Source organism: Oxyura jamaicensis (genome assembly GCF_011077185.1).
Source record: "Oxyura jamaicensis isolate SHBP4307 breed ruddy duck chromosome 1 unlocalized genomic scaffold, BPBGC_Ojam_1.0 oxy1_random_OJ106662, whole genome shotgun sequence".
NCBI lineage: Eukaryota > Metazoa > Chordata > Aves > Anseriformes > Anatidae > Oxyura > Oxyura jamaicensis.
Window position 1 is genome coordinate 22485 of NW_023303265.1, and position 26029 is coordinate 48513.

At 51.1% G+C, this 26029-nt stretch overlaps 1 protein-coding gene across 5 annotated transcripts in view; it reads left to right on the forward strand.

The window, feature by feature from the left end:
* LOC118156973 (BCL-6 corepressor-like) overlaps positions 1-18182 on the forward strand; it is a 33461-nt gene extending 15279 nt beyond the window's left edge. For all 5 annotated transcript variants that reach the window (XM_035311211.1, XM_035311213.1, XM_035311215.1 and 2 more), the window contains 7 exons: positions 3495-3823; positions 4182-4451; positions 8409-8575; positions 14424-14569; positions 15534-15611; positions 15821-15971; positions 17059-18182. In XM_035311211.1, the coding sequence (XP_035167102.1) occupies positions 3495-3823; positions 4182-4451; positions 8409-8575; positions 14424-14569; positions 15534-15611; positions 15821-15971; positions 17059-17353 (1436 nt within the window). In that variant the 3' untranslated portion in view covers positions 17354-18182. The remainder of the gene's footprint in view (positions 1-3494; positions 3824-4181; positions 4452-8408; positions 8576-14423; positions 14570-15533; positions 15612-15820; positions 15972-17058) is intronic.
* Positions 18183-26029: the final 7847 nt, after the last annotated feature.

The window sequence follows — 26029 nt, forward strand, 5'->3', positions numbered from 1 at the left end:
CTTGGGGATGCCTGGCTGGTTTGTCCTGGGCTTGCTCCACATGCAGGTGTTGAGGTCTTCCCAGTGTCTCTCTCCTACAGCGTCACCTCCTCAACTACATCGGCTTTCCTTGCCATGTCTCTGGCAGTTTCCCTTCCTCCCTCTTCCCCTCCTCCAGCTTCTTACCCCTCTTTTCTGGGCAGTCCCCGTGGTGGGGAGCTCTGAGTTGGTTGGTTGTGCTCCTTCAAGGGCTGGGAACTTCATCAAGCCTGGTGGCACTCCACCCCTCAGTCAGCCTTACCTGTTATCCATCTGAGACCCCACAAAAGGGGGAAGAACAAGGCAATTGGATCCCGTTGTCCCGTGCCAAGGAAAGGACTGAGTCCAGGTTGTCCTGCACTTGGGGACAATTTTCCTGGGTGGCATCTCCAGGTCGCAGGCAGAACTATTGGCATCGCTTCTGTCCTAAAGGTGCCCACCCATCTTTCCCCTCATTAGGCTTACCTGAGGGCAGAAACCCCAGACTTTGATGCTTATGGTTGGGGAAGGTTCTCCAAAAGGATTTGTGGAACAGGAGATCAAAACTTAGTTTAAAGGGAGCTTTCAGTCTTCCTCCCTTGCTTTATGTGCTGCTTTGGTGAGCATGGTATCAGCTCAAACATCCCTGCCCATCACCTGCTCCCCGTTGTACTTTCAGAAGAAGATACCTTGTAGAGATTAAATGAAGGTCGCTAACAGGAAGGCACATCGTGTAAGGATGCTCTAGCTTTCCCCTGCAATGCCTCGCATGGTAGCAACAGGCTTCCCTCACACATGACCTCAGGAAATCAAAATGTGCCTCCCGATTTATGCCCTTTCCCCAGAGGTATTCAGATTCAGTCACCCCGTGGCTATGGAAAACTTGGTTTTGGGAGCCTCTAATAAACCCATAAACCTGACTAAATCGTGCCGCACCAGCCATTGTGCGGAGGCACTGGAGATCATTCAAATCCCTCTGCTGGCGCTCCCCCAGCCCCACTGAAGTGTAAACCTTTGAGTCTCCTTTTCTGCAGCTCACTAGGACGGGGAAATTTCCCCTGTTGTGCAACAGAGCATTCTCTGTGGCGTGGTCACAGTGGGATGTAGACTTCTAGCTTTTCCTTCTCTCCCGGGACCTGCCCTCAAACTTTTCTCCAACGCATGGCTCACAAGCGGGTGTTTCGAACACGGGAACATCCCCTGTCACTCGCAGCTCTTTTTCCCTCTGTGTCTGCAAATAGTTGTTTCTGGCTCCCAGGTGGTGCCTGCAGGTCCCCGGCCAACACGGGAGCCCTGATCCCTGCGGTCACCCCATCCGTCTCCCCTGGGAGCTGGACAAGGCAGCGTGCAGCTTGGTCCTGTGGGCAGGGGAGCTAATTCTGCTCTGAGTCAGGCTCACCACAACCCACATCACTCCAAGGCCTGTTTCTACATTTTTTTTCTTGCATGGATATTAAGGGGATATCCTCGCTCTTGTTTTTCTTCTCCCATTGCGCGTGTCGTGGCCAGAAAGATGGGCTGGGATTTGAGGATGAACCACTTGCCTTTTTTCAGCCCTCATTTCTTGCATTTCCTGGGCTGGTGCTTGGCTTTTTCTGGAGAGTGCCGGCCTTTTGCAGTGTTATTGATCCTGAAGCTCCTGGGCATCGCTTCGCTGCTCTTGATCTCTCAGCGGCAGCACACATTTAGCCCCGTGCCTGCTGTCACCACCGTGGAGGTCAGAGCGGAGCGCAGGGTTCACGTCAAGCTTGCAGGCTGGGAGCACGTTTTTGGTGGTGATTAAACTTCCACGGCATCCCTGAATGGGAAAGCCTGCAGTTCTTTGAAACGTGCTTCTCTTCCTCTGCTTTTCTCTTCCTCTGCATTCCTCCTCCGTCCTTTCTGTACTTCTCTCCTTCTCCAGACCTGCTTTTTCCCCCTCTTCTTTTTTTTTTTTTTTTTTGCTTTCCATCTTAGTGATTTTTTTTCGTAAGTCGTTAAGGAGATAACGATGATGCTTCTGTATTGGAGTTGGGCTTTGTCCTAAGTGGCTCCTCCACTTAGGTTAGTGGGGAACAGGAGAATGAGAAACTCTTCTTATATCGTGCAGAGTTGGAAAGACGACCTTGCATCAGTAGGCTCAGCCTACAACTTGAAGGCATCTTGTCTCATCGCAGAGCCCGAAATTTTGTGGATTTTTGCTGAACAATCTGCACATCATGTGTCCTGTAAATCCCCTGACATCTGGTTGGCAAGCCGCGGTGTGCATTTTTTTCTAGAAAGTGGCTCTGAAGAACTGAGGGATTTCTGTTTTCATCCTTAATCCAGAAAGCCTTCTGCAAGTTGCATTCACAGCTCTATTTAAGGGAAGACAGAAGTACGAAGCTGCCCACTAAGAGTATTCTAGATTTTTATATATATATATATTTTTTAACCAACTGGCTCTGGATCGAGTCCCTTTAAATCAAGGTTTCTGTTCTCTGAGCAGCCTTGCGCCTTACTTGCTCCTGCCATCTCTTCTGTGCTGAAAGTAGCATCACTTCAGAGGCTCCTCAGAGCAAAGGAGCCTTTTTCAAGTGCTCTGGGTTTTTTCTGCACCTTCCCTCAATGGTGTGGCATTGTTTGGCTGAAGTGTCCCTTCCTTTCCAGCAACCTTTAATTCATTTTTTTTCTGCAAAGGAGTTGCTTCTGAGGTCACCTCAATTCTCTTCCCGAGGGAAATTCAGGCTATAAAAAGTCAACTTTCTTGTCCTTGTTTTGTTGCAAAGAACCCACTCGCACTCTGAAAAAAGTACCCATGCTTTTTGCATGTGGCCCAGATTGTGGGATTCAGCTTGTTCTAACTCATCCGCCGAGAAAACCCAGCCCTGCACACATCCTGCCACAGGCTGCAGAGCGCTGGCGCTGGCCGTGCCTCGCCTCCCAGCGCTTTCTGCTCCCGCAGCCTTTTGGAGAACACAGCCGCTGGCTGCTCCTGCCCCGTCCCACGCTGTGGATAGCGGGCGTGCACGGGGCTTCCCACATCGCCTCTTGTGCTCTTGTTCTGGCTTCGAGGTCAAACTGCTGCCAGGGAGATGCTCCCCCTCTTTCTGCCATCGGTGCTGTCCCGCGAAGAGCTCTCCACGCTCCTGCTTCTCCTCCTTCTCCCTCCTTCCCCCCAGCCCTGCAGCTCGAGCAGAGGAGGCAGAGAAGCCCTGCAGGGTGAGGGAGCAGTTGGTTCCCACCCAGACGAGGCAGTCCCAGGTAAGGACCGGCCTCTTCCCGCAGCCGGGCAGGCTTTTGCCCCTGCAGCACCCGGGCGGCGGGGAATTTGGTGTCGCGATCTTTATCGGAGCATCGCGACGATTAGCGTTGCAAGATGCTGTTTACAATTTGAATGCGGAACGCTTAAAATATTAATGATTTGAAAATGTAATTGGTAGATCTCTTAAGCAGTCAAGGAGCTTGTGTTAAGTGCTAGCAATATGTTTTGCTTTTAACACACCATGCAACGTGTAATGCCTTTCCTTCCCGTTTAGGCTTGCCTGTATTCCCAGTGTCTCCGCACATGAAGAGCCTTTCATCCACCAATGCAAACAGCAAAAGGCAGGCTCAGCCAAGCTGTACTCCAGCCTCGAGGTTGGCTGCCAAACAGCAGAAAATTAAAGAAAGCCGGAAGACAGATGGGCTGTACACAGATGAAGAGGAGGATTTCCAACCTGCATCTCTGCTGCAGAAATACTCCGAGTGTGAGAAGCCATCAGGGAAACGTCAGTGTAAAACAAAACACTTGGCACTGCAGGAGAGGAGAAGGAGGTCATCCCTGACAGGGGACGACACCACAGATATCGAAAATGCTGAAGATAAGGTATCTTTATTTAGACTTAATTGTCCACTAGCACCTCCGAATGCGGAGCCAGCCCGCTTAAAACTACGGCGCTGTCGTGCGTGCGGGGTGGCGGTGGTTCCCTTCAGACGTTCCTGCGTATGCTCTGCACATTTTGTGTTTCCTTTTCTTAACCTGCCCCTGTTCAGGCTGCTACTGCGGGTATTGAGGAGCCTTGCATTTGAAAGCCGTAGCGGAGCTTTCTTAAAAAATTCAGTGCGAGCAGGGAAATGCAATTCTCCGCCGGCAGAATGCAATCCCCTCGCCGCATTGTAAAAGCGAGGAGGGGAAGGAAAAAAAAAAAAAAAGAAACGACCTAAACCGATAATGGTTTTGACAGGTTACGGTAATGAGGAAGGTCAGGAAGCGACCGGAGCCCTCTTCGGACTGCGACTCCTCGCCGGCCAAGCCCTACGAGCAGAAGCTGTTCGAGCGCCTGCAGCAGCCCCCCTCGCTGCCGCCCGCCCCCCAGCCCTCGCCGCTGCAGGTGGCCAGCCCCCCGCCGGAGACCACCCCGAGCCGGCCCATGCCTCCCGAGGCTCGCAGGCTGATCGTCAACAAGAACGCGGGCGAGACCCTCCTGCAGCGGGCAGCACGCCTGGGCTACGAGGTGAGGGCCCTGCCTGTGCCCCCGGGGGGCCGCTGTCAGCTGGGGGCGTGGGGTGGGCAGCATCCTGCGGGAGCGAGCACGGGGTGAAGTTTTATGAGCAGCCCTCGCTTCTGTTTAAATGCAAACCATCTGCAAGCAGAACCCGTGCCTTTTTTTTTTTTTTTTTTGAAGTCGGTACGGTGATCTTTAATGAGCCGTGTCGTTTTTGCCTTTGTTAGTTGCGAGGAGCGTGTAGGTTAGGAGCAGGCTTTTATTTTTTTCGCTCTTTTCTCCCAGGAGCCGTCGGGTGCGTGACACAGGGTGTAGTGCTTAAAGTGTCCTCTTGCGTGATCGGGTGCGGCGCAGGAGCACTCCACGTGTTTTATGCTCGCAGTCTGGAGCTTCTCAGCGTAGCTGGAGCAATGTTGTCTACTGAAACAGCCCCCCTGTTGCTACAAAAATCAGGAACTGGTGAATCCGCCAGCTCAGCTGTTTTGAAGCATGCTTTTCTTTGGGCAATATAGGTGTGAGTGTCACTGTCGCTCAACTTGGGGTCTTGCAGAGAGGTGTTCCATGGCGCAGCGCAGTTCCTGCCCTCGGCGTGGCTGCTGTTGGCCAGGGCGGTGAGCGGAGACCTGTATGACCTCGGTCTTGGGGCTGAGCCCGGCGGGCTGGTGGCATCAGCCCTGGCACTGCTGGGGGCCTCCGGGACTTGTTGAAGCCTGGAAATTGCCTTTGTGCTGCTGCGGAGCCTGGGCTGGAGGGAGGCCTTCTCCACCTCTGGAAGGCAGGGGGTGTTGGAAAGCTGGCGCGTGCCCTAAGCAGAGCTTCTTCCAGCTCAGGGCATTTGGCCTGGGAGGAGGAGAAGCAGTTGTTACAGCGTTGCCATGGTAATCTTTATCATTTAAATGATTTAAGTTCCGACAGATCTAAAATTTCCTATGGATCCCAAACCAAAACGTAGCGTAGTGTGTGCTGCAAGCTGTCGGCACGCATTGCCTTCCTTTGTCCGTGGGGCAAGCAGCAGAGTGCTGCCGTGGGATGCTGGGCACCTTGCCTTCTGAGGTCAGTGGGAGCTGCCCCAGAGATCTGTGATGGGCCAGGGTTTTGCTCTAGCAGGGGCTGAGGACTCTGTCTGCTTTGCTGGTAGCGGGAGCTGGCTGCAGCACCGGCCCGTAAGAAAAGCTTGTGGATGCCGGGGCTCGCCAAGGTGAAGGTCCTGGAGCCGTTGGGCAACCTTGTGTTCTTGGCAGGCATTTCCATCATCGTTTGATTAGGGATTTTGATTTTCTGTCACGACGGCAGCTGACTTGAGCTCACCCAAGAGGGGAAAAAGCCTGGTAGTTGTGAGCCGTGGCTGCCGTCGGTACTGCCAAGGACTTGGGGTTCAGAGAAGGTGCAGGGCTGCGGCCTCAAGGCTGCATGCAGGTGGTGTGGCACACGGTGCTCAGCTCTGCACATCCCATGGTCTCAGCAAAACCCAGGTTTGCCCTTCCTTCACTAGGCTTCTGCACCAGGCGCTGCTTAGCCAGGATGCGAGCAGCCCGTGGCAGCCTATGGTCGCGCTTGAATCCATTGCGTTTTCCCCATCTGAAACAAATGACTTGAGATAATAGTAGTCTTAAAACTGTAATTTACTGTTTGCGAAGGGGGAAAAAGGAGGGGGAATTACAGGGAGCATAAAGTCTTTTTGGAAAGAGATGACAAAAGGCTCGAGTAATGGACGTGATGCAAGAGGAAACACGGGCTGTCTTTGTGCCGCGTGTTGCTTTTTAGTCTCTGCCTGGACTTGGGAAGTTCTCCGGTGGGTTTGGGAATAAATCCCGGCTGGGAAGGCAGCAACATCAGGGGAATGCGTGGTGTATGACAGGAGTGGGGAAAAGGCGTTTTTTTTTTCGCGGGGGCTGGATCCCTGCAAAGGTGGGTTCCCGTGTCTCGCACCGTTTCTTGTGGCCATTTGTGATTTGGCTAATGAGCTGCCGGCCGCAGAAGTGGTGGTGGCCCAGGGCTGGCTGGTGATGTGTGAGCTTGGCTCTCTGGGTTAACCGAGAGTGATTTTCAGACTGCTGGTTGGAATAGAGCACCTGAACAGACATTAAATCGCCCCGTGGCAGTCTCACGGCCCTTCTCCAACGTCAGCCAGAGATGCTCGTGAAACCAAAAGCGTGTTTGTGGCACCACATGTTCCCCGATGCGGCGGCGATGGCTAATTTTTTTGTAAATTGAATAAATCATGTTAAAAAAAGTTAATGAGGCATTTAATTAATTAACAATGTAGAGTTTTATGGTCTTTATGGTTACGTTTTGTGGTTAATGACATTCTCCTTATAGCCTCTTAACGTAGAATTGCCCGACAAAATTAGCGTTTTCGGCCGGTGGTAGGTATTCTGCCCTAGAACCAGCCTTTGCTTTCCATGAAAATAGATGAAAGGTCCCTTTCTTATTTCGAGCTGCAGAATCTGTTTTAAACGCTAACTGCATGCTAAAGGCAGCGCTGAATACGGCCGCCGCTCCTGCTACCTATAGCCGTCCGCTAATTTGCCTCGCGGGGTGGTCTGGATTTGCAGGAAAATTTCTTGCCTCTCGGGTATAATTTCACACCGCCCTTTCTCGCCGGCTTTGGGAAAGCGCGGGGTGAAGAGCATCCTTCCTGGGCTGCTTTTTGGCTTTTGGGGCGGCGAGTGGGACCACCAGAAGCCGCCGGGTGGCAGAGGCAGGGCCGGTGGGGTGCCAGGCTGAGCGCCCGGGGGCATGGGATGGAGCAGCAGGGAGGGATGCTCTCGTGCCCGGGACGGCAGCTCGCTGGTTCGCCGCTCTCCTCCTTTGCCTGGTTGGTGAGGGCCTGCTAAAAGAACAGCTTCATGCTGTATCCTGGATACCAGTCCTCGGGTCAGGGATACTGAGAGCACGGATGATTGCGGGCTTTCCGGTAGATTTGGAAACTGGAGGGATAAATGCGTCGCGCCCAGCGGTTGTTTTATTCTCCCGTTCCGACAAAGCAAATGCCCCCCCCCCACACACACACCCCACGCCGTACCCCGTTAATCCCTGAGAGCAGCAAATGCAAAATTAATGGCTTAATCTTGCCACGGGGTCTGCCGTGTATGTACAGCATCACTTAGAAATGTGTGCTTTTTACATTTTTTTTTGCATCTGACACAAATCGAGGAAGACTCGCACCATCCTAAATTTTTGGTTGAGTGATGGAGCAGTCATTGTTTCGAGGCCACGCGACGGCATAGAGCTCTGCGCCTGGCCCAGGCTCTCAACCATGGTGTATTTGACTGCAAGATGAATTGCGTTAAATTCACATGGCTTCCCACAGCGCCGGGTTAGTTATTGGAACCTGGCGCCTGACTCTGGTTCTGCATGCAGAAAATCAGTGTGGGTGAAAATGGGATTTCCCCGATCTTGATAGAGCCGGGCTTTTTTTTTTGTTTTGTTTTCCAACAGCAAACTGTCCTTTGGGTGTCTTAAATGTGTTTTGTTTCGGATCATGTGCTTTTTCTTTTTAAAACCGAACCGACGTGGGCCGTGCTGCCGTTGCGCGTGCAGAATCCTGTGCCCAGAAATGCAGATGTAAGAGCAAAAACCTTTCTGCCGCTTTCGCGTGTGGAAGCTTTGAGAAGCGGCAGCTGTGAGCCCTGCCTGGGAAATCTGCACGTCCCCGGGCTCCTGCGGCGATGGGAAACCTCTCCACAGGACGCGGGGCTCTCGGTGCCGCGTTGCACAGTCTTGTCCTGCTCCTGGTGCCTCCTGTACAAATACAGCTTTGAACACCTTCCCCTTTGTCCTTTATTTTTTTTTTTGGCTGACCTGTGTCTAAGGGGGTACTTAGGCATGTCGCAGTATTGTAGGGAGGCTGTGTTTTGCCTCCTGTCCCCCAGCCCCCCTTTTCCTTAGAGAAGAGAAACCCGTGCAGCAGCTCGGCAGTAACAAATAACTCGATGTATGTTTTTCCTCCTCTCCTATTTCCAGGAAGTGGTTCTGTATTGTTTGGAAAACAAGGTCTGTGATGTAAACCATCGTGACAATGCGGGTTATTGTGCCCTGCATGAGGCCTGTGCCAGGGGCTGGCTGAGCATCGTGAGACATCTCCTCGAGTACGGGGCTGACGTGAACTGCAGCGCGCAGGACGGAACCAGGTTAGTAACGCACGGCACCGTGGGGCTGCTACGCGGGGTTTCTTTCGGGATGGGATGGCAACACGGGGAAGCACCCCTTCCCTCTCCCCTCTGTCTCCTCTCTATGTCCCCCCAAACCTGCATGAAGCCCCCCAGGGGTAACGCTGCCTCCCTGTCGCTGGGACAGGGTGATGGGGCGGTGGGGGGCACATCGTTGTTGTGACTCTACTTCAGTGTGAGGTGGTTGTTTTTTTTTTTTTTTTTCCCTGCCCCTGGGAATTTTAACAAGTTTTTTTTTTTTTTTTTTTTTTTTTAAGAGTTTGTGAAATCCCCAGCTGCAGGGCAGGAAGGAATGATACTTGAGCTGCAGCCCTATTTGTATGCGCTCCAGGTCCTTTGAGTTGTGCCAAAGAGTGGTCTTTGCCTTGTTAGTAGTGTTACTTTTAAGAGCACTTCAGGCTCTTACAGTGATTGGGCGTGCAAGTCCTATATGTGCTTTATAAAAATACTGTTTTGCTTAGCTGTTAAACTCTATCTGCGCATTGCATATTTTGGATTGATTTTTTTTTAAGCCAACGTTGGCTTTTTTTTCTCCTTCACAGAAGGGGTGCTCACAGAATACTGAGCTTGTGGGTTTTCTTTTTGTTTTGGTTTGTGGATGTAGAAGATGTGGCTCCACTTCTTGTTTAAGCTCCTTGTGCATCTCCTAATGAAGTCTTTATCCAATTCCTAAGCCCGTCTTTGACCACCTCTGCGGGGCTGACCTTGGGATAACTTTTCCCCCGAATATGCAGGACTTTGTCCGACCTATTCCTTTTGGGGACAGGTCGCTTTGTATTCCGCCAGGCTCCTGCAGCTTGTTATCTTAAATGGTTTATCGCATTCACTATCACCATCCCAATAGCCAGGGAGGTAAAATCAGCATGACTAAGGGTCTGCCTCTTTTGTTTTTAAGCTCTTTATGCCTTTACTGGGGAGGGGAGGAGACAGGAGAGAAGAAGCTGGGCTGCCGGGGCTGCTGTTAAACAAGTCCCAAATGATGTTCGCCTCACTCACAGGAATAGCCTAGGTAGAAAAACAGCCCCAGAAACAGGCAGTCTCCGTTACCTGCGAGCGCACAGTCCGCTTTTGGTTTCAGTTCACAGACGGAGTCGATTTTCCAGGAAGAAACTTGGCTTGTGCTCTCTGGAAAGTTGTGGGGAAAACGCGCCTTGGAAACGAACGTAATAGCGATCTGATCCTAGATGGCAGTGTCAGAGCTCGGCTTGCGTCTCCCTTTGCTTTCTGGTGGCAGACTTAAATCTTCTTTGAAAAGCTGCCCAGTAGACAGTGTGAATCCAAAACACATCTCAGGTGCAGACGAAGGATGGTAGAGCTGCCCACAGTCTAGCAGGGCAGAGAGCAGAAGCTTCTGTAGGGAGCATGTGAGCAGCGTTGTCCCCTGCCTTTTGTTGGGCCAGACTTGTCCTTCTCCGTGGGGTAAGCCCCAGTGTTCCTGAGACAAATCCCATTTTGATCCTGAAGCCTTGATTAGTTCTTGTCCTTTAACTTTGGGGAGGAAAGAAGTGTCGGTCTTCCTCAACTTAGTTGCTTTTTAAAATTCAAATTCCTGAAAATGTTTCCCCCTTGGAAGGATATTTGTTTTCAAATCTCCGCAGAACTAACCCAGCATACGGTACAGGCAGCTACGCGAGCCCATACAGACCAGACCCCTGGTGTAACTGCCCTCGCTGGATTTGTCAGCGTGTCCTGAAGCTTGGGTCCGGGCTGGTGCCTGCCTGCTGCCTCTGCGTTGACTTTTGGGGGCTCTGAAAAGTTGTGACACGAGAGGATGTCGCTTCAGCCTGAGCAGCGTGTCCGTACCAACGGGAAGGGTGTAAGGCAGCTGTGCAGGGTTTGTGTGCGCCTTCTTGTAACCCTGCCTGCAGTGCTGCTCGTGCCCTGATGGACGTGGCATTTTTGCACACGTGCAGCTTTTGGAAATGAAGCAGAGCGCTGGGCTGAAGATCCCCTCTCTCTCCCTTTTCCTTGTCTTTTCCCTTTATTTAGCCGCGCAGCTAGTCAGTCTGGTGTTCAAAAGGCAGGCTGCATTTCTGGTACTCTCAGAAATCCCACTGAAATCAAAAACTAAGGCAGGAGATGCGGGTGCTGTGCCTCCCTGCTCCAGGGCTCTGCCTGCCCACCTGCCGCCTGCAGGCACCCTGTCCCTCAGTCCCCAGGCACAGCTCAGCTGGCCCCAGGGGCTCAGTGCTGCAGGCTTCAGCATTTTTCCCCCTTTCCCCCCATAAACTGCATGCTGCTGGTAGCTCTCTGTATGCGGAGCCTTGCCAGCAGACCCTGGCAGCAGACCCTGAATACACAAGCAGGCTGCTGCTGAACGAGTGGCCCATCAAAGATTATTGTGGAACCCGGCGAGATCTTTAAGACCCGTCTCAAAGGTGCTGCAGCCACTAAGGGCTCTTAATCGCCTTACCTATAAATAATAACAGGCCGCACTTAAGAGGTGACCGCACTGCTTCCCCGACAGGACCCCGCACTTGGCTCGCCACGGCGGTATAAGGCCAACAACGCCTGACACCAGGGTGGCTGCCGGCTTCTCTGGTCTCCCTTCTTCGCCTCCTTTTAGCCTTAATAACACAGCCGTGCGCCAGAAACGCGGGCACCCCCAGCCTGCTGGCGAGGCGCTCCCTCGCCTCGGGCACCGCCAGCCGCTCGCTCCGCTCCGTTCGCCCTCCGCAGCCAGCCTTGCCTCATCCTTCTCCTGGCGGCTGATGAGCTCAGCCCTTTTATTTCTGGGGAGGACCGTGCCAAGACGGCTCGCTCTCTTCCTACGTCCTTTCGCGGCTGGTCTTGGCAAGACGATCCCCTCCAGCAGCTAATTGCGTTAGGGGAGAGGCAGCCGGTGTGGCCGGCCTCCCGTGACTCGTGCCGCGCCGCTTCTGCGGGGCAGCCTTGCGTGACATCCGCCAGGGAAACAAAAATAAAACCAAGAGAGAGACACGGTGCTGCCCGGTGAGTCTCGAGGCCTCTCACTGCAGCGAGGGAAAAGTTTTGATGGTGCCTGAAAGGCTGAGAGCAAACCCTGCCTGGCCTAAATAGTTTATAATTTTGGTGGTGGAATGATAAACCCCCAGTGAAATGTTTCCCTGGCTCTGGTAGCAGTAAAAATAGTAGTAAGAATTCGACAGTACACCGGAGAGAGCTGAGATGTGTGTCTGCTGTAGGATATCGGAGCTCTTGAATGTCCCCAGACCCTTTTGGGGCCTTTTGAAGGGTTTGTTTTAAAAACAAGCTGTACTACCGTTAACTGTACCATCAGGGACAGGGAATGTTTATTTCCACGATGCTCAGGGCGGAAAAGATTATATGGGCAAAGGAGCCCAGGAGAGGACCCCCCAGGGATCTTTTTCTCACATCTGAGAAAGTTTCCAACTCCAGTAGTCGCTTCTGCATCCTACAGAGAGGGTGGTTAAACTCTGCCAAGCCTGAAAAACCTTCCCTCCTCCGCCTGCCCTGGTGGGAGAAGCAAACACAGGTATCCGTGTCTTTGCACAGTCCCGCTCCTGAACTTGCCAAAGGGCTGTGCAAGCCAGTAAAAGTCTGGTAGCACCCTGTTAATGCCTTTTTCCCCCTGCCTTGTCTTTTGGGAATCTCTCTTTTTATCCCCCTCCCCAGCAGCATTTTCTTTCCTTCCTTTTATCTAGTGTTCTTCCTCCTTCCACACGGCTTTACTGCGCCTTTCCTTCCCCTTGCCTTTGTAAATCCCCTCCTGTGCCCGGGCTGGGATCCCGCTGCCCTGTGGGACGGGGCTGCCTGCCCCCCTGCAGCACCCTGCTGGCCTGGCTGAGCCGTAGAGTTGGGAGAGGGGCTCCCCTCCCAGGGCTTTTCTCTCTGATAAACTCGGCCGGGTGTCATTAAACTGAGTGAAACACTGGGCAGCGATTTAGATGCTGTTTTTAATAAGTTAAGGGATCATCTTGAATTCATTACTGCTTCAAAAGCCACTTAGGTAAGTCAGTTAAAAAAAACAAACACCAAAACAAAACAAAAAACAAGAAAACCCACAAACCAATAAACCCACAATCCTCCCACCCAGCCCCCGACGAAACCAGAAAATCCTAATTCTAAAATAAAATGGAAAAGGGCTCCCAGTTAAAGGCTGCAGCAACGTGAGTGGGGGACGGAAGGCGTCCTCAGCGGTTGGAGGCAGCCGTCGCTCTCGCCTCTTCCCTGCGTCCCCCTGTCCGACTTTGGAGGCGTGCCGGGGGGCTGCGGGGTGGCACGAATTGGATCGAGGGCTGCGGACAGCAGCGTGGGGTTGCTGCTTGTTCGCTGTGCTGGTGTGCGGGGGGTCAGCCCCCTCTCTGCAGGGAAGGAGCTCCGTGTGTCGGTACAGCCTGCGTGCGTTAAAAACAAAGCTGCAAGCAGCTTTCCGGCAAGATGGGAGCAAGCGCGAGTGCTTCACGTGTCACAGATGTTAATCGCCCTAAATCACAGCCTGCCTGGAACAAACACACCTGGAGCACGCTGCTTTTTAAGGGATCTCAGAGCCCTCCTCCCAGCAGTGATAGATGGGGAAGCAGCGGTGCCCCTTCCTCTTCTCCCTCCTCCTCACCCCGACCCTTTGCTGTTCAGATCTGCCTCTGCTCTGTCCTCAGCTCCGTGGGCGCCAGCCCGTGCCCAAAAGGCGGTCATGTAGCGGGGACGTTGCTGCAGGTGGCAGGGGGCTCCGCGGGGGGGTCAGCCCTGGGTGCCAGCCAAGGCGCTTGGCTGGGTGGGACGCGGAGCAGAGGCTCCCAGGCTCGTTTCCCTTGTACAGCTATTTGGCAAGTTTTGTGGGGAGGCAGCGTGCGATCCTAGCTGAAGCCCTTCCTTATCTCTCTCGCCTTTCAACACATCTGCCAGAGAGCTTAAAAGCCTTGTGGGGGGCAGCGGCGCTTTTGCTTGGCAGCCCGAAGGAAGCACCCAGCTGAACAGCCACGGCTGCTCGCCCCTGGGTGTTCAGTTCCCTGCCCGTCGCCATCCAGGGGAAAAATGGGATTTTAACACCTCTTCATTAGTCCGGGGGGTGAGGTGTTCTGCTGCCAGACAGCTCCCTGTTACGCGTAGCACATTCTAAAGGCAAAAAAGTTAATGCGATTTGTAATCAGTCATAAGGAACTCTAACCAGGAGTTGCAGGCACATGTATTAATAATCCTTCGGTAGGCTCACCAGATCTGTGCCCGAGCTTGTATGGATTGCTGATGCCACATACAATGCCTAACTTCTGCGTGGACTAAACTTAAAATACCACGCTTTTATCTTCACCAGGTAGAAGGGTTGAATTGTGCTGCAGATACATTCACAAGCGCTGTTTAAAGAGGATATAGCTCCTAAGTTTAATTCCTAGCAAATTTTCATGACTTACTTGCGTGTACGTAATTCGGAAGCTTTGGGTAACTGCTTTGCGTGCTTGCCCAGAGGCAGGCTGAATGAGCCCGTACTGCACAACACGCTGTTAAATTGGCACAGATTTGGAACGGTAGAGAGACTTGCCGCAAAATTATGTTTGTGAGGCTTCACACAAACTCCTGCTTTCTGGTACAGGGGTGTAATTATTTTACTGGCCCTCGAAATATGTAAGGCAATGAATGGATGCAACAGAAATGCCTGCCCCGAGCAGTCTGACTGTGAAAAGACAGGAGGGGAGGGAGGGAGTGATGTGCGAGTAAAACCAACAATGGGACGACTGACAGCTGTATTAATAGTGTTAGTCGCTATAAATAACTTTGGTCTGAAATCAGAAGTTTCTTTTTGAAGACATTTACATAATGCTTGAGTCAAAGTGTAATATCGTGACCTTTTTTTTTTCTTTTTTCTTTTCCCTAGACCAATCCATGACGCGGTAGAAAACGATCACTTAGAAATTGTCCGCCTTTTACTGTCCTATGGTGCTGATCCAACGCTCGCAACGTACTCCGGGAGGACCATTGTGAAAATGACCCACAGCGAGCTGATGGAGACCTTCCTCACAGGTGTGTGGCCTTGTCCCATGGGGCGCTGTGGGCTGTGGGGTGACGTTTCCTGACCCCAAAAAGTCCTACTGCCCACCTGGCATGGCACCATGTAAAAGGAGACTTGGAGAAGGCTTTGGTAGCTTCTCCTTGCATGCAAAAACACAGTCATGTTTCCTGACGTCTTGCTTCCTTTCATACAGTGCTTTTTGCAAGTTCTGCCTCATTTTATATCTGAAATGCGCTAAAACTGTGTTAAGTGCTCATCTCTTTAACCCCCCGTCTGTGTTCTAATGTGTTTAGTTTTCCCCCCGTTAGTTTTGGATAAAGACACTAGCATTCCCTGCCACCTTCACCTCTGGAAGTGTTTGTAGTACTCACAGTTGATGGCTTTTAAGTACTCGCCCCTGCATCAGAATAGAGAATGCATAAGTGTATCGGGCAGTGAAGTCCAGTATTTTAGGCTTATTGGTGTCTGGAATCCCAGAATCTTTTCATCAACTCAGCGATCAAATCTCCCAACTTAGATCTGTAGAAAACACTCGTATCTTCTGAACACATCTGCGTGGAGAAACCTTTTCCATCAGTTTCTTCATGGGCACTGCTTCACCCCCAAGCTGGTGTCCAGAGTAGCTGCAGGCTAAAAAGCGTGGTGCATCCTACGTTTCACAGACACAAAGTGCTGCTGTCAGTTACCCAGGCTTGAGGTCGGGGCCGTCCCTGTCAGACCCTGGGTGATTATGTGATGTGATGGGCCGTGATTTTGCGTGGCGGGAGAAGGGACGCAGGGGAGGAGCGAGTTCCAGGCATGTTTGTGAGGATGGCACGAGCACGTTTTTCGTGTGCATCTGTAATAGTGGTGTGGGTGTTTTCGGTGGAAGGTATGAAGTATGCACGGTGAGACTCCGTATGACACACGGTCTGCTAAACTTGCCAGCTTTTTGTTCTCATCAGTATGTTTTTGTTGTTGTTTTTTCCTCTCCAGAGTATTTAACTGACCTGCAGGGTCGAAGTGTTGATGACCCTGGTTTGTACTGGGATTTCTATGGCAGCTCTGTGTGCGGTGAGCAAATGTTACCCTTTTTTTCTTTGCATGTGGAGACTTTCAAAACGCGCAGCACGTGGGGGCGGGGGCTGGCTTGTTTTTGTGGTGGAGGAAGTTAGGAAGGAAGCAAACTGATTTTATTTACAGATTATATTATTGGAAGAAAAAGCAGGACCTGCAACGGTCTTTTAAACGCTGACTTGGCCTTTTTGTTCAATTTTATTTAGATCCAAAAGATGAATCTGGATTTGACATCTTGGCAAATCCCCCTGGCCCAGGCGATGAAGATGAAGATGGCTTTAGCGATGTGTTTGAATTCGAATTTTCGGATGAACTTCCCTTGCCCTGTTACAACATCCAAGTGTGTCTCTCTCAGGGGTAAGAACAAATACAGGTTTTGGGGTGAAAATAGCTGAAACGACCTGCTTGGGACAACAGCAGTTTGTATCTGTGGGAAAATGTGTTTACATTATCTAACGTGAATGAGATGGCAATACCATAACTGCTGGGCTTTTCTGAAATAAGATAATAGAGGGCGAAAGGGGGAAGAGCTGCCTTGTGGGGGCTCTGTTTGGCGTGCCGTGCTCCATAGCAGAGTGAATGATGTTTGAGCACAAATTCCTTCCCTCATCGCAGACAGACGCCTTGGTATAATAACATCCCCAAACGCAAGTGCTTCTGGTACTTTAATTTGGCTGTGATGCTGGAAAGGTGTTCTTAATTTTATTCAATAGGCATTTCTGCTATGCTGAGCGGATGTGCTTTTGTGGATGACAAAACCGCACCGTTAGTGCTGTTCTAGGTGCTGCAGCAAAACTGGTTCAAACCCCAGACTGGTTCAAACAAACACCTTACAGAAGATACTATGATAATAATAAGCATAGTTCGATTCTGTGTTGTATTGAAGGTATAAATTAGCTTAGTAAACAGCTACCATTTGTCGTTCGCACCAGTTTTGATGACAGCTGTGGGAAAAACAGTTTTAAATACTAATCATGCAGGAGGGCAGGTTTTAGCATATACTCATCGTTTGGGTGATTGATGTAACGCAGGTTTTCTGACATGGACAACTGGAAAGGTTAAATTAAAGAATTGTCTTCTTAATCAGAACAACAACCCTCCGATGGCTTATATTTAATACCGACATCTGCCGAAGTCAGAGATGCTGAAATTTAGGTTATAACTGTTGGCCATCTCCTGACTTGTTTTGTGGTAGTCAGGCTCAGCCCGGTGAAGCTTTAGACGTTGGTGTGGCTGCTGGGACACGCGTGCTCTCACAAGCCCTGGGTTTGTAGGCTCCAGCGCCTGCATGTTTGAGTCCTCAGGCAATGCCCTTGGTTTTGAGGGGGTCGTTTCTGTGGGGTGGGTAGGAGGGCTCTGTCACACAGTGGTGGGGTAGTGGAGGGTCGAGGAGCCCCTGGCTTAATGTCGGTTGTTGGAGCCTTTTTCTCCTTCACCTCCCCAGACCGCGAAACTGGCTCTTGCTCTCCGACGTGGTAAAGAGGCTAAAAATGTCATCTCGCATCTTCCGCTGCAACTTCCCCAATCTGGAAGTCGTCACCATCACAGAGGCAGAGTTTTACAAACAGACTTCTCTCAGCCAGTTGCTCACTTGTGCTACGGACCTTGAAGCGTTTAACCCAGAAAGCAAAGAGCTGTTGGACTTGGTAGAGTTTACAAGCGAACTCAAGACTTTGCTGGGCTCCTCGCTTCACTGGTTGCATCCACACAAGGACCCTCCCTTCGACATCCTTTGCTGAACCATCAGGCCGTTTAATGTACAGTACTATATACAGTTACTTCTTTATGTATATGTGTTCAAATGCAATTGTTTCTGTAAAGAAAGGACACTATTAAATATGAAAATATCTTTCCTTTATATAAGAGATCTGAATTCCAGTTGGATGGATTTTGGAAGAATTTTTTTTTAACTTCAATCAGTTTTTACAAAATTGTTATATAATGTTTCTTTAAATGCACACAGGCTTTGGGATAAGTTTGTTATTACTTGGAACACATTTTTTTTTTAGAGAATACACCCACACATCGACTTTGTTTCATACAAAGCACTGATTACACAGAACATACTTTTTATAGGTGATGTGATCAAAGTCATGTGGCTTGTTTGGGAGATAGGATTTTGGGAAGGCACTTGGTGATATTATTTTTGTTTTTTTGTTTACAGAATTACCTGCTTTGGCCAGGTAAGCACTATTGAATATAATTCAATAGTTTGTAATATAAATTAAACCATATCCATACACATCAACTAATTGTAAGAACTTTTATATCCTAATTTAAAAGCTGTGAAATTTAGTTTTCACACATCAAACCGGATTGTTTATATATGTTTAAACATTTTATGCTCTTTATTTAAAGAAGACGTTGAACTATTTTTTCTGTACCTTGTAAAATATTGAAAAACTAACATATGTTGAAGTTGCTTGAAACTGTACATAAACTAAATTTTCTGAATTGTGTGTTTATGTTTGAGATCTGTGTTTTAACTTTGTAAGTAAATCTCCTGCCTTTGTATTTATATTTTACAAAAATTTTCTTAAAGGCAATAAAACTGTTGAGAAATGAAGATGCTAAGGTGACTCTAATTCCGTGCATGATTGTGAAATGAGCTCGGACCTATTAATGTTTATGAAAGGAGGCTCTGCGCCACATCTCCTGCAGCAGAGCAGATCAGAGCTGGCACAGGTGCTGGAGAGCAAGCGGTTCGTGAATCTGAGGTGGAATCTACACTGGCTTTCTAAATTCAAGGTTACAAGAAAACATTGGGAGCCCTTTATGGGACAGAGGCTTAAAAGCAGTATTCACAATACTTTCTGCATCGCCATTCAGTTCAAGAATTGTGAATAGGTTCAATTATTTTTCCTCCTTTGTCATCTTTTAAAGTTAAATTGACTGAATTTTCTTTTCAGTGTGTCTGCAGAGGGGAGGAAAATAGTACAAGGGTAAATGCTTTAGTTTTAATACAAAGGATTAAGGATACGAGCACATTTTGGGGTACCCAAAGGGAGAATTTTTCAGGGAACAGAACCACAGTTTTATGCAGCTCTGGAATGTGTACCCAAGAGGCTGGACTCCCTGGGCTTGGTCTTAAGGGTCTGGGTCTGCCTCTTCCCTTAGGAAAGACGTTCCTGCTGTGAACCCAAATCTGAGTTTTGCTTTGGGCCTGTTTTTAAATGTAATGTGCCCTGTGATAGCCAACTGTGTCAGCTGAGAGGTTTACGTTTCTGAGCTCTTCTGATGATGGCCAAGATGCCCACCAAAAAGGTTTTCAGCAGAGCACCTGGACCATCTGAGAAAAACATCTGAGAAGAAGTTGCTGTGTCCATGGAGCAGTGGAGCTCAGAGGTTTTGATGGCTCAACACTACTGCTGTTGTTTAAATTTTTGCTCTTGGGGGAGCTTAAGAAAGACTGTGAAAGACCCTCACACTGAAGCTGAGCGAGAGTGACATCTTGGTCATGAAAGTGTCCCAGAGGAAAAGACGCAGAGCTGATGCTTCTCTTGGTGTGTTCGCCACCTAGGCTTTTGCCAAATATTTGTGCTGTGACACTCACAGTGGGACTGCTGCTGTGTGCGAGGTGATGCTGTGGTTGAGACCAGAGGTACGAGAGGTGTCTGACAACCGTGTTCTGGTGGCACCTGAAGGCCTGTTTTGCCTGCGGGGCAGGGAATTTGTAGTACTTGCACAACCACCACCATCTTCTTCCAGACTTCGGTGATACCATCTCTCGTATGGCTTACAGGCACACCCCAGGTTTCCTTTTAAGCCTGTGGTCCGTCATTGAATGCCCATGGCCAACCTCCAGCTTTGCAAGGAACTGAAACAGAGGCATCCCTGCTCGCTGGTGCTGACTGCTTTTGCTCCATGATTTTGCTGGAAAGGACACCAGGAAAAAATCAAGGTGAGGGAGGAAGGTAAAAGCGGTTGCTGCTGCCACGTTTATCTGATCAGTTGCATGATGGCTGGAGCCAAGCACAGGCCGGCCTTGCAGCGCTTCCAGGGGTGCGTGGCAGGCACCTCGCTTCTTCCCATGCCCTGCAGGCCCACAGGAGATGGCTGCAGCTTCCTCTTTTGTCTGGCGTCTCCTCGGATGATCCTGAGCACGTGCTCCCCGGACGCCTCCGCTCAGTCAGCTCTGCACGCTCTCCGACGGCGCTCCCGGTACAGTTGGGCCTCCTCCATGCTGGCACTTGCCTCCGTGCTCAAATACCGTAACAGCCGCACGCCGCTGTCATGCCGGCACGTCTGCACGCTAAAAATAGGGGGGTGGCAGGGGGCACCTGACCGCAGTGCTGTCCCTTGATGTAACGCGACCATTTTATCTTCTGGGGTGTGCTTTTTTCTTTTTTTTTTTTTTGAAGGACTTGGCTGTATCGGGGTGCTTGGGAAAGCAGAGGAGACTTGGTGGTGGGCGTAGGAGGCTGGCGTGGCTGGCCCTGCTATGGGTGCTCTGGGGTGGCTGCCACCAGGGGTGCTTACTTTGCGTGGAGGATTTGCAGCAGGCAAGCCCTGGAGATGGTGACCCTGTGGAAAGGAGAGATGGTGATACTGCCTGCAGGGAGCTAGCTCTGTGATGGCATGGGGAGGCCAGGGCCTCACCAGGGCTGGATACATTTGCAGTGGCCAAGGCGGGGACATACCAGTTCTAAGCAGCATGCTAGGGCAGGGCTGGGAGGGGCTGATGTTTGTCATTTTAGCTGCTGGACTCCTGTGGCTCTCCTTCTCACTGCTTTCCTGGACACCCTCTGTGTGGCCCCGAAGGAGGCAGCGCTGGCAGGTAAGGGCCGGAGGTGTTTGGAGCTTGCTTGTACCCGGTGCTTGTGCTCTCCGTGAAGCAGTTCCCCAAAGGCAAAGCCCAGGTGCCTGCTGGAGGCCCGACCCAACCTCTAGGTTGATCACAGGATCACAGGAGCAGAATAGAAATTGCCTCAAAGCTGCTCCCAGGGTTCAGGCTCGCCCTGTGAATCAAAGAGTTGGAAGTTGGCTCCCCCCTTCATTTCTGTTCTAAATGCCGACCCCAGAGATGAGACATGGAGAGCTTGTACGTTAATATGAACAAGGTGTCAGGGAGGGGTAAATACAGGCAGCTGCCATTCCCAGGCTCTGCAAGGGAATGGCAGAGCCTGGGAATGGCCTGAGTCTGCAGGCTCTTAAACATTCAGCATTATTACTTCAGTTAATACAGGAAAAAGGTTCACATTGTGACTTTAAACTTGTACAGATGCAAGCTAACTGAAAAATAATACTGTATCTATTTAACATTGCTTGTGGTATTTTCATTTTTTCAGTTCTGTATGAGTCTGGTGTTGGTAGGAGCAGGCTTGGCATCAGTACTGAAGGCATGAGTTTAATGCCACAATCATGAAGACATGTATTAGTTCTTTTGTCAATGTTCTCATTCACCATTGCATTTCTGCTAGGAGGAGGGTCAAGAGAAAAAAAGTGCCCAGAATCCAACAATTTTCCCTCTGTGAGCTTGTAGCTTTGTCAGGTGAAAAAAATCCCTGAACAGATCTGAAGATGAAGCTCTTTCAAGTAATGTGTCTCAGTGTCCACACTGAGTCTTCCCACCCTGATCAGTCTTGCTAATTCTGCATGTCAGCCTTTTGTGTGCTTCACATGGGTTCACTTTGGTTGCAGAGTGAAGAGTTTGTATCCTGCAGGTTAGGTGAGTGATCGAGCATTGCCAGCAATGCTGCCTTCTCACCTGGTTTGCCAGCCCAGAAGCAAACCTTCTCCACACCTTGTGCGCATTTTGCTCCAGCAGACCCAAGTGCCTGTAGCTGGTTGCTTTCTTGAGCCAGGTATGAAGAACAATTCAGGCACTAAATAGATTTTCCTTTTGTTGTCACATTAATTTGCAAATCATTAATAGTGACAGCAGTGAGGTACTGCACTGATGCAGATTTGCATATTCATGACTAACTTATTATTAAACAAATAAGATTTCCCTAGCTTAGGAAGCACCCAGAGTAATGCCACATTGTACATTATATCAGCCCGGATGTTTTTTTTGTTTTATTTTCTCCTTAATATGTTAATAGATGCAAGGGGTGCTCTTTTTTTTAAAGTAAATGTGCATCTGTAAAGTAACATGTAATTTAAAATATCAGAATCGTTTAAATAGTAATCCATTAGCAAAGCTGCCAATAATTGAGCAGGAAAACCTATTGCACGAATCAATTAATCCATTCTAACTTCTTGCTTGTCGCCTGATGAACGTAACGCAGGCAGCAAGGCACAGCTGAGTCACCGTAACAGCGAGGCGTGCGAGGGGCAGGCGGCCGATCCTGTGCTTTATGCCTCAGCACAGTCCAGTTGTTTGCTTTTCAGAGCCGGGTGCTTTTGTGCCTTTCTGCTTCGCAGTGCACCTCTGGAGAAGGGGTGACAGAAAAACCCAGGGTCTTCCCCCTCTCCCGATGTGCATTTTCCAGGTGTGGGAGCCTTGGGATGCTCGTCCCACTCCTGCCTTGCCACCTCCTTACGATGTCAGGAAGCATTTCTGTCGTGGCTTGCTGCCCCCCCCCAGCCCCCTTATCTCTGCCGGCAGGCCTGCCTGGCGGGTACGGCAGTGACAGGAGGAATTGACGGCCCCAGGGAGGGGGGCAGCACTGTGGGGATGCTGGGGACGGTGGTGGCAGCATGCTTCATCCCCCACCCAAGAAGCTGGGGAAAAAGCCCCTGGAGTTCAGCAGCCACTCAGAATCTGCAGGCAGAAGGAAGAGGGGGTGCAGGGCATGGGACAATGCATTTTGGCTCCCCATTTTGGATTGTAATGGTGTAGGTCATTTCCTACACGTTTTTTTAGCAAGAGCTGTTTTCTATTGGGCTGTTCAAGAGTAGCCAGCATGGATATCAACTCCCTCTTCAGCTCCCTGCTACATCCATACTTTTCATTCCTTTCTGGCTCTTTTAGCAATGTGTAGGGTACTGGGCGTAATTATGTGCGCGGGAAGCAGCTGGTCATTGCAAAGTTCCTCTCAGCCCTCAAGTTATTTTTTCCTGGCTCAACTTTCCAGAGGCCTTTGACGGTGTTGCCTAACCATGAGACCAAATGCGGTTCTTACCCCATCCTGCTGTTTCCGTGTGAGTCACAGACACCCCTTCTGCATGGCTGGCCCCATGCTCCTGGTGCTCGCGGTGTCCCCAGGGCCAGGAGCTGCTGCTCATTGTCCTGAGGACACGTGGCCCAAACTCCTCGGGGCGTTGTGGAAAGCCCCCACAGCTCACCCCAAGGGCTGTGTCCCTGCGGGTGCGGAGCAGGGTGAGGCTGGTTCAAAACCATACACACCAGCCTCTCAGCGCCCTTTTCTCCTGGAGTGGCAATTTGATTTTGGGACGTGGGATCTGTCCTTATCAATCCTCTCCCGTGTCAGGTCCTTCCCTGGCACAAGGAGGGAATGAAGCCAGCAGGGCCGTAGGCCGGCTTGCAGTGCTCCGTGGCTGCAGCCATGTTAGCGCGCTGAGGATGTAGAGGGTTAGTCAACACATGCAGCAGACAGTCGTGATGCCAGAGACAGCGTTTAGTATTTGTAGCTGTCGAAATTTCGAGGAAAAGGCTCCCTAATGAAAACCCTTTTCCAATATGCCATAAAACTCCCCTTTAAGTAAAGCCTCTGCGAAGGCAAGTCCTGACAGGCCTCCTGAAATGAAAAGGGCAGATTATTTAACAGCTGATCAACACTAATAACCCTTGGCAAATACAGTATGCAAATTTAGCGCCGGCGCCAGCACGCGCCGGAGGGGCTCTGCTGTGACAGCCTGGCCTGGCTGCTCTGAAGCCACCGCCGCGACTGACAGGGCCGGGCGCCGGGAGCGGGGGCGGCTGGGCTGCCCCCGCCGTGTGCTGGGGCCGTGGTCTGTGGTCTGTGGCTGCTTAGCCCGGAGGAGCTCCCTCAGGGCCTCAGGAGTCTCCTGGGTGCGTGGTGTTTGGCCCTGCAGCGGGCCCAGGCCATGGCCCTGCTGAGAGGCTGCAGCCGGTGGCATGACGCACCATGGCAGTGAGCCGAATAGTTGGAAACCGGGTGTCTTCCCTCCCCCCTCCATGGCATCCAAGGGGAAATAGCAGTTCTGGGTGTCTTTGTGATGTGCCAGTCTATGCGTGCACACAGAAGGAGTCCCCTTTCTGAGTTTGGCTGGGCTTAGCTATACCCTGCAAATCGTTGAAAGAGCCAGAAAGGAATGAAAAGTATGGATGTAGCAGGGAGCTGGAGAGTGTTTTGATATGCATGCTGGCTAGTCTTGAATAGCCTGATGGAAAAAATCATGCTGCTTTGTGGGAAATGCAGAGGAAAGCATGGGCCGGGAACCGTGCAGTGATGGCTTCATCCTTTTGGCCCCCAGCCCTGAGTCACGGGGGTGGCTTTGCACCAACACGGGGGGGATTTGGAGCCCCTGGCTGCAGGGCAGTGACTGCAGTGGCTCTGCTGCCAGGGGTGGTGCTCCCAGATGGGGAATTCCCTGCTGCCCCCATGAGCTGGTGGCTGTCACAGACGGGCAGCACCGCCTGGCCATGGGCGCAGGGCAAAGGGCAGGGATGGGCAGCGAAGCCTTGCCCTTTTGATGGCAGCGTGGCAGTATCTTGGCTCAGCTGGGCGAGCGTGACCTGCCTCTGGAGCCTGGATGTGCAGCACAGCCACCAGCTCCCAGTGCAGCCCTTAATGGTCCAGTGACCAGAAGTGCCTGGTCCCCAAGGGGTTACCTCGCCTGAAGAGGCTGCCATGCCCAGAGAGCCAGCGTGCCTTTGATTACCCCGGTTTTCAAAGGCTTAGAAGTGAGCTTGATTAGCAAAGTCAACAAAGAGATGCAAATATGCTGCATCAGAAAGGTGCATTGTTGGTTTTCAAGTCGATGCCCTGGGTAGTTGCAAGAAACAATTGTGGATGTTGGGAAATGTTAAAGAAGGGAGGGTGCACTGTTCTGGAGAAACCAGTGGCTCAGACCAGCTCATGGCTTTGTGGACACAAAGCAGCGCCTCTGTCTTCAAGGTTATTTAATAGTAAACAACTGCCGTCAGAAGGAAAACAACCCACCTCTGCAGCAGCCCTAGCACAGCGCTCCAGCTCGGGCTATTTCATGAGCGCAGCAGGGGCTGTGGCAGGGGCAGAATGGGCTGGAGACCTCCAGAAAGAAATAAGCCCTTCCAGGATAATTTCTAAAGGTTAACGTCGGCTCCCAGGAAGCTCCTGAGCACGCACCCCTCTTCTGCTGCCACCGCTGCCGCTGCTGGCTCGGGGGCGCGGAGGAATGCGGTATCCCAGGCAGTCTGTTTGTGAAGGTGTGAGGCATTTTTTTAAGTACACAACGGAGACTTCAGCAGGGCTCAGTCTTTTTGCAAAGTAAATTTATTTGACAGGTTTATTTCTTTATCAGGTATTTGTCTAACCCCTTGACATCGAGAGAACTGATTTCCTGGTACAAATGTTAAAAACAGAGGCTCCCAGAGATGTGTACGGTCACAGCCGGTGTCCAAAATATCCTCATGCCAGATTCACCTAAGTGTCCCGGGGGGCTGGCATTACAGCTGGGGACCCCAGAGATGCTGGGTAAGCTACAGAGTGGTCTCACTGCAGCACCACCATGTGCAAGAGCAAGGAAGAGAAACGTCCCCAGTAATAGGACAAGAGACTGCCTTCCGCTAGGCCTTTGCCACCGTGCATTTTTGGAGCACATGCTGGCAGCCTGGATGAGCAGCTGGTGGATGCAGGGGTTAAAAACGAGCCTTCTGCAAGTGGTGCCTCCGTCCGACAGGATGGGGAGATTAGAAACACCTTAAGCGCCTGAAGGTTTTGCAGCACTGCTGACTGATCAAATAAAAATACGTGAATCATAAATCAATGTAATTTAAAGCAGATTTATTTAGAAATTGAGATCGGGCACTAAGGGGCTTATTCAAATCACTCTAGCTTGCCGTTAGCCCCGTCTGCCAGCACGTACTCTCTTGGGTGAGGTGAGGAGGGGGTGCAGACGTGCCACCTCCAGCATAACTCAGGGGCTGGAACCGGGGAGGTTCCCAGGGTGACGGAGGGACTCGGCCGCTGGCTCGCCTCGATACTGGCCATGACAGATGACAGCCGGACAGCGGGAGCAGCGTGCGGCGTGGCTGCAGCACGATACAAGCTCCGGAGGCAGCCCGGAGTGTCAGGACCAGAGTCAGTCACGGCAGCAATGGGCCCGCTGGGGAGCTCCCTCCTCCGCTCCCTCGCAGGCTGGTTCAACAGGGAGCCTCCACTGTGCTCCTGCCGTCACCTGCTGTCCCCTCTCTGCAGCGTGCAACCGTGCTGTGGCTCTTCCTCATCCCCCGCCACCCGACAAGGAGATGCTGCAGCTCTGCACAGTGAGCACACATTTACATGTGTGGGGGTGTGCGGGGGGGGCTGGCTGCTTGTCCCCAGCCACAGCCGTGCAGGAGGTCC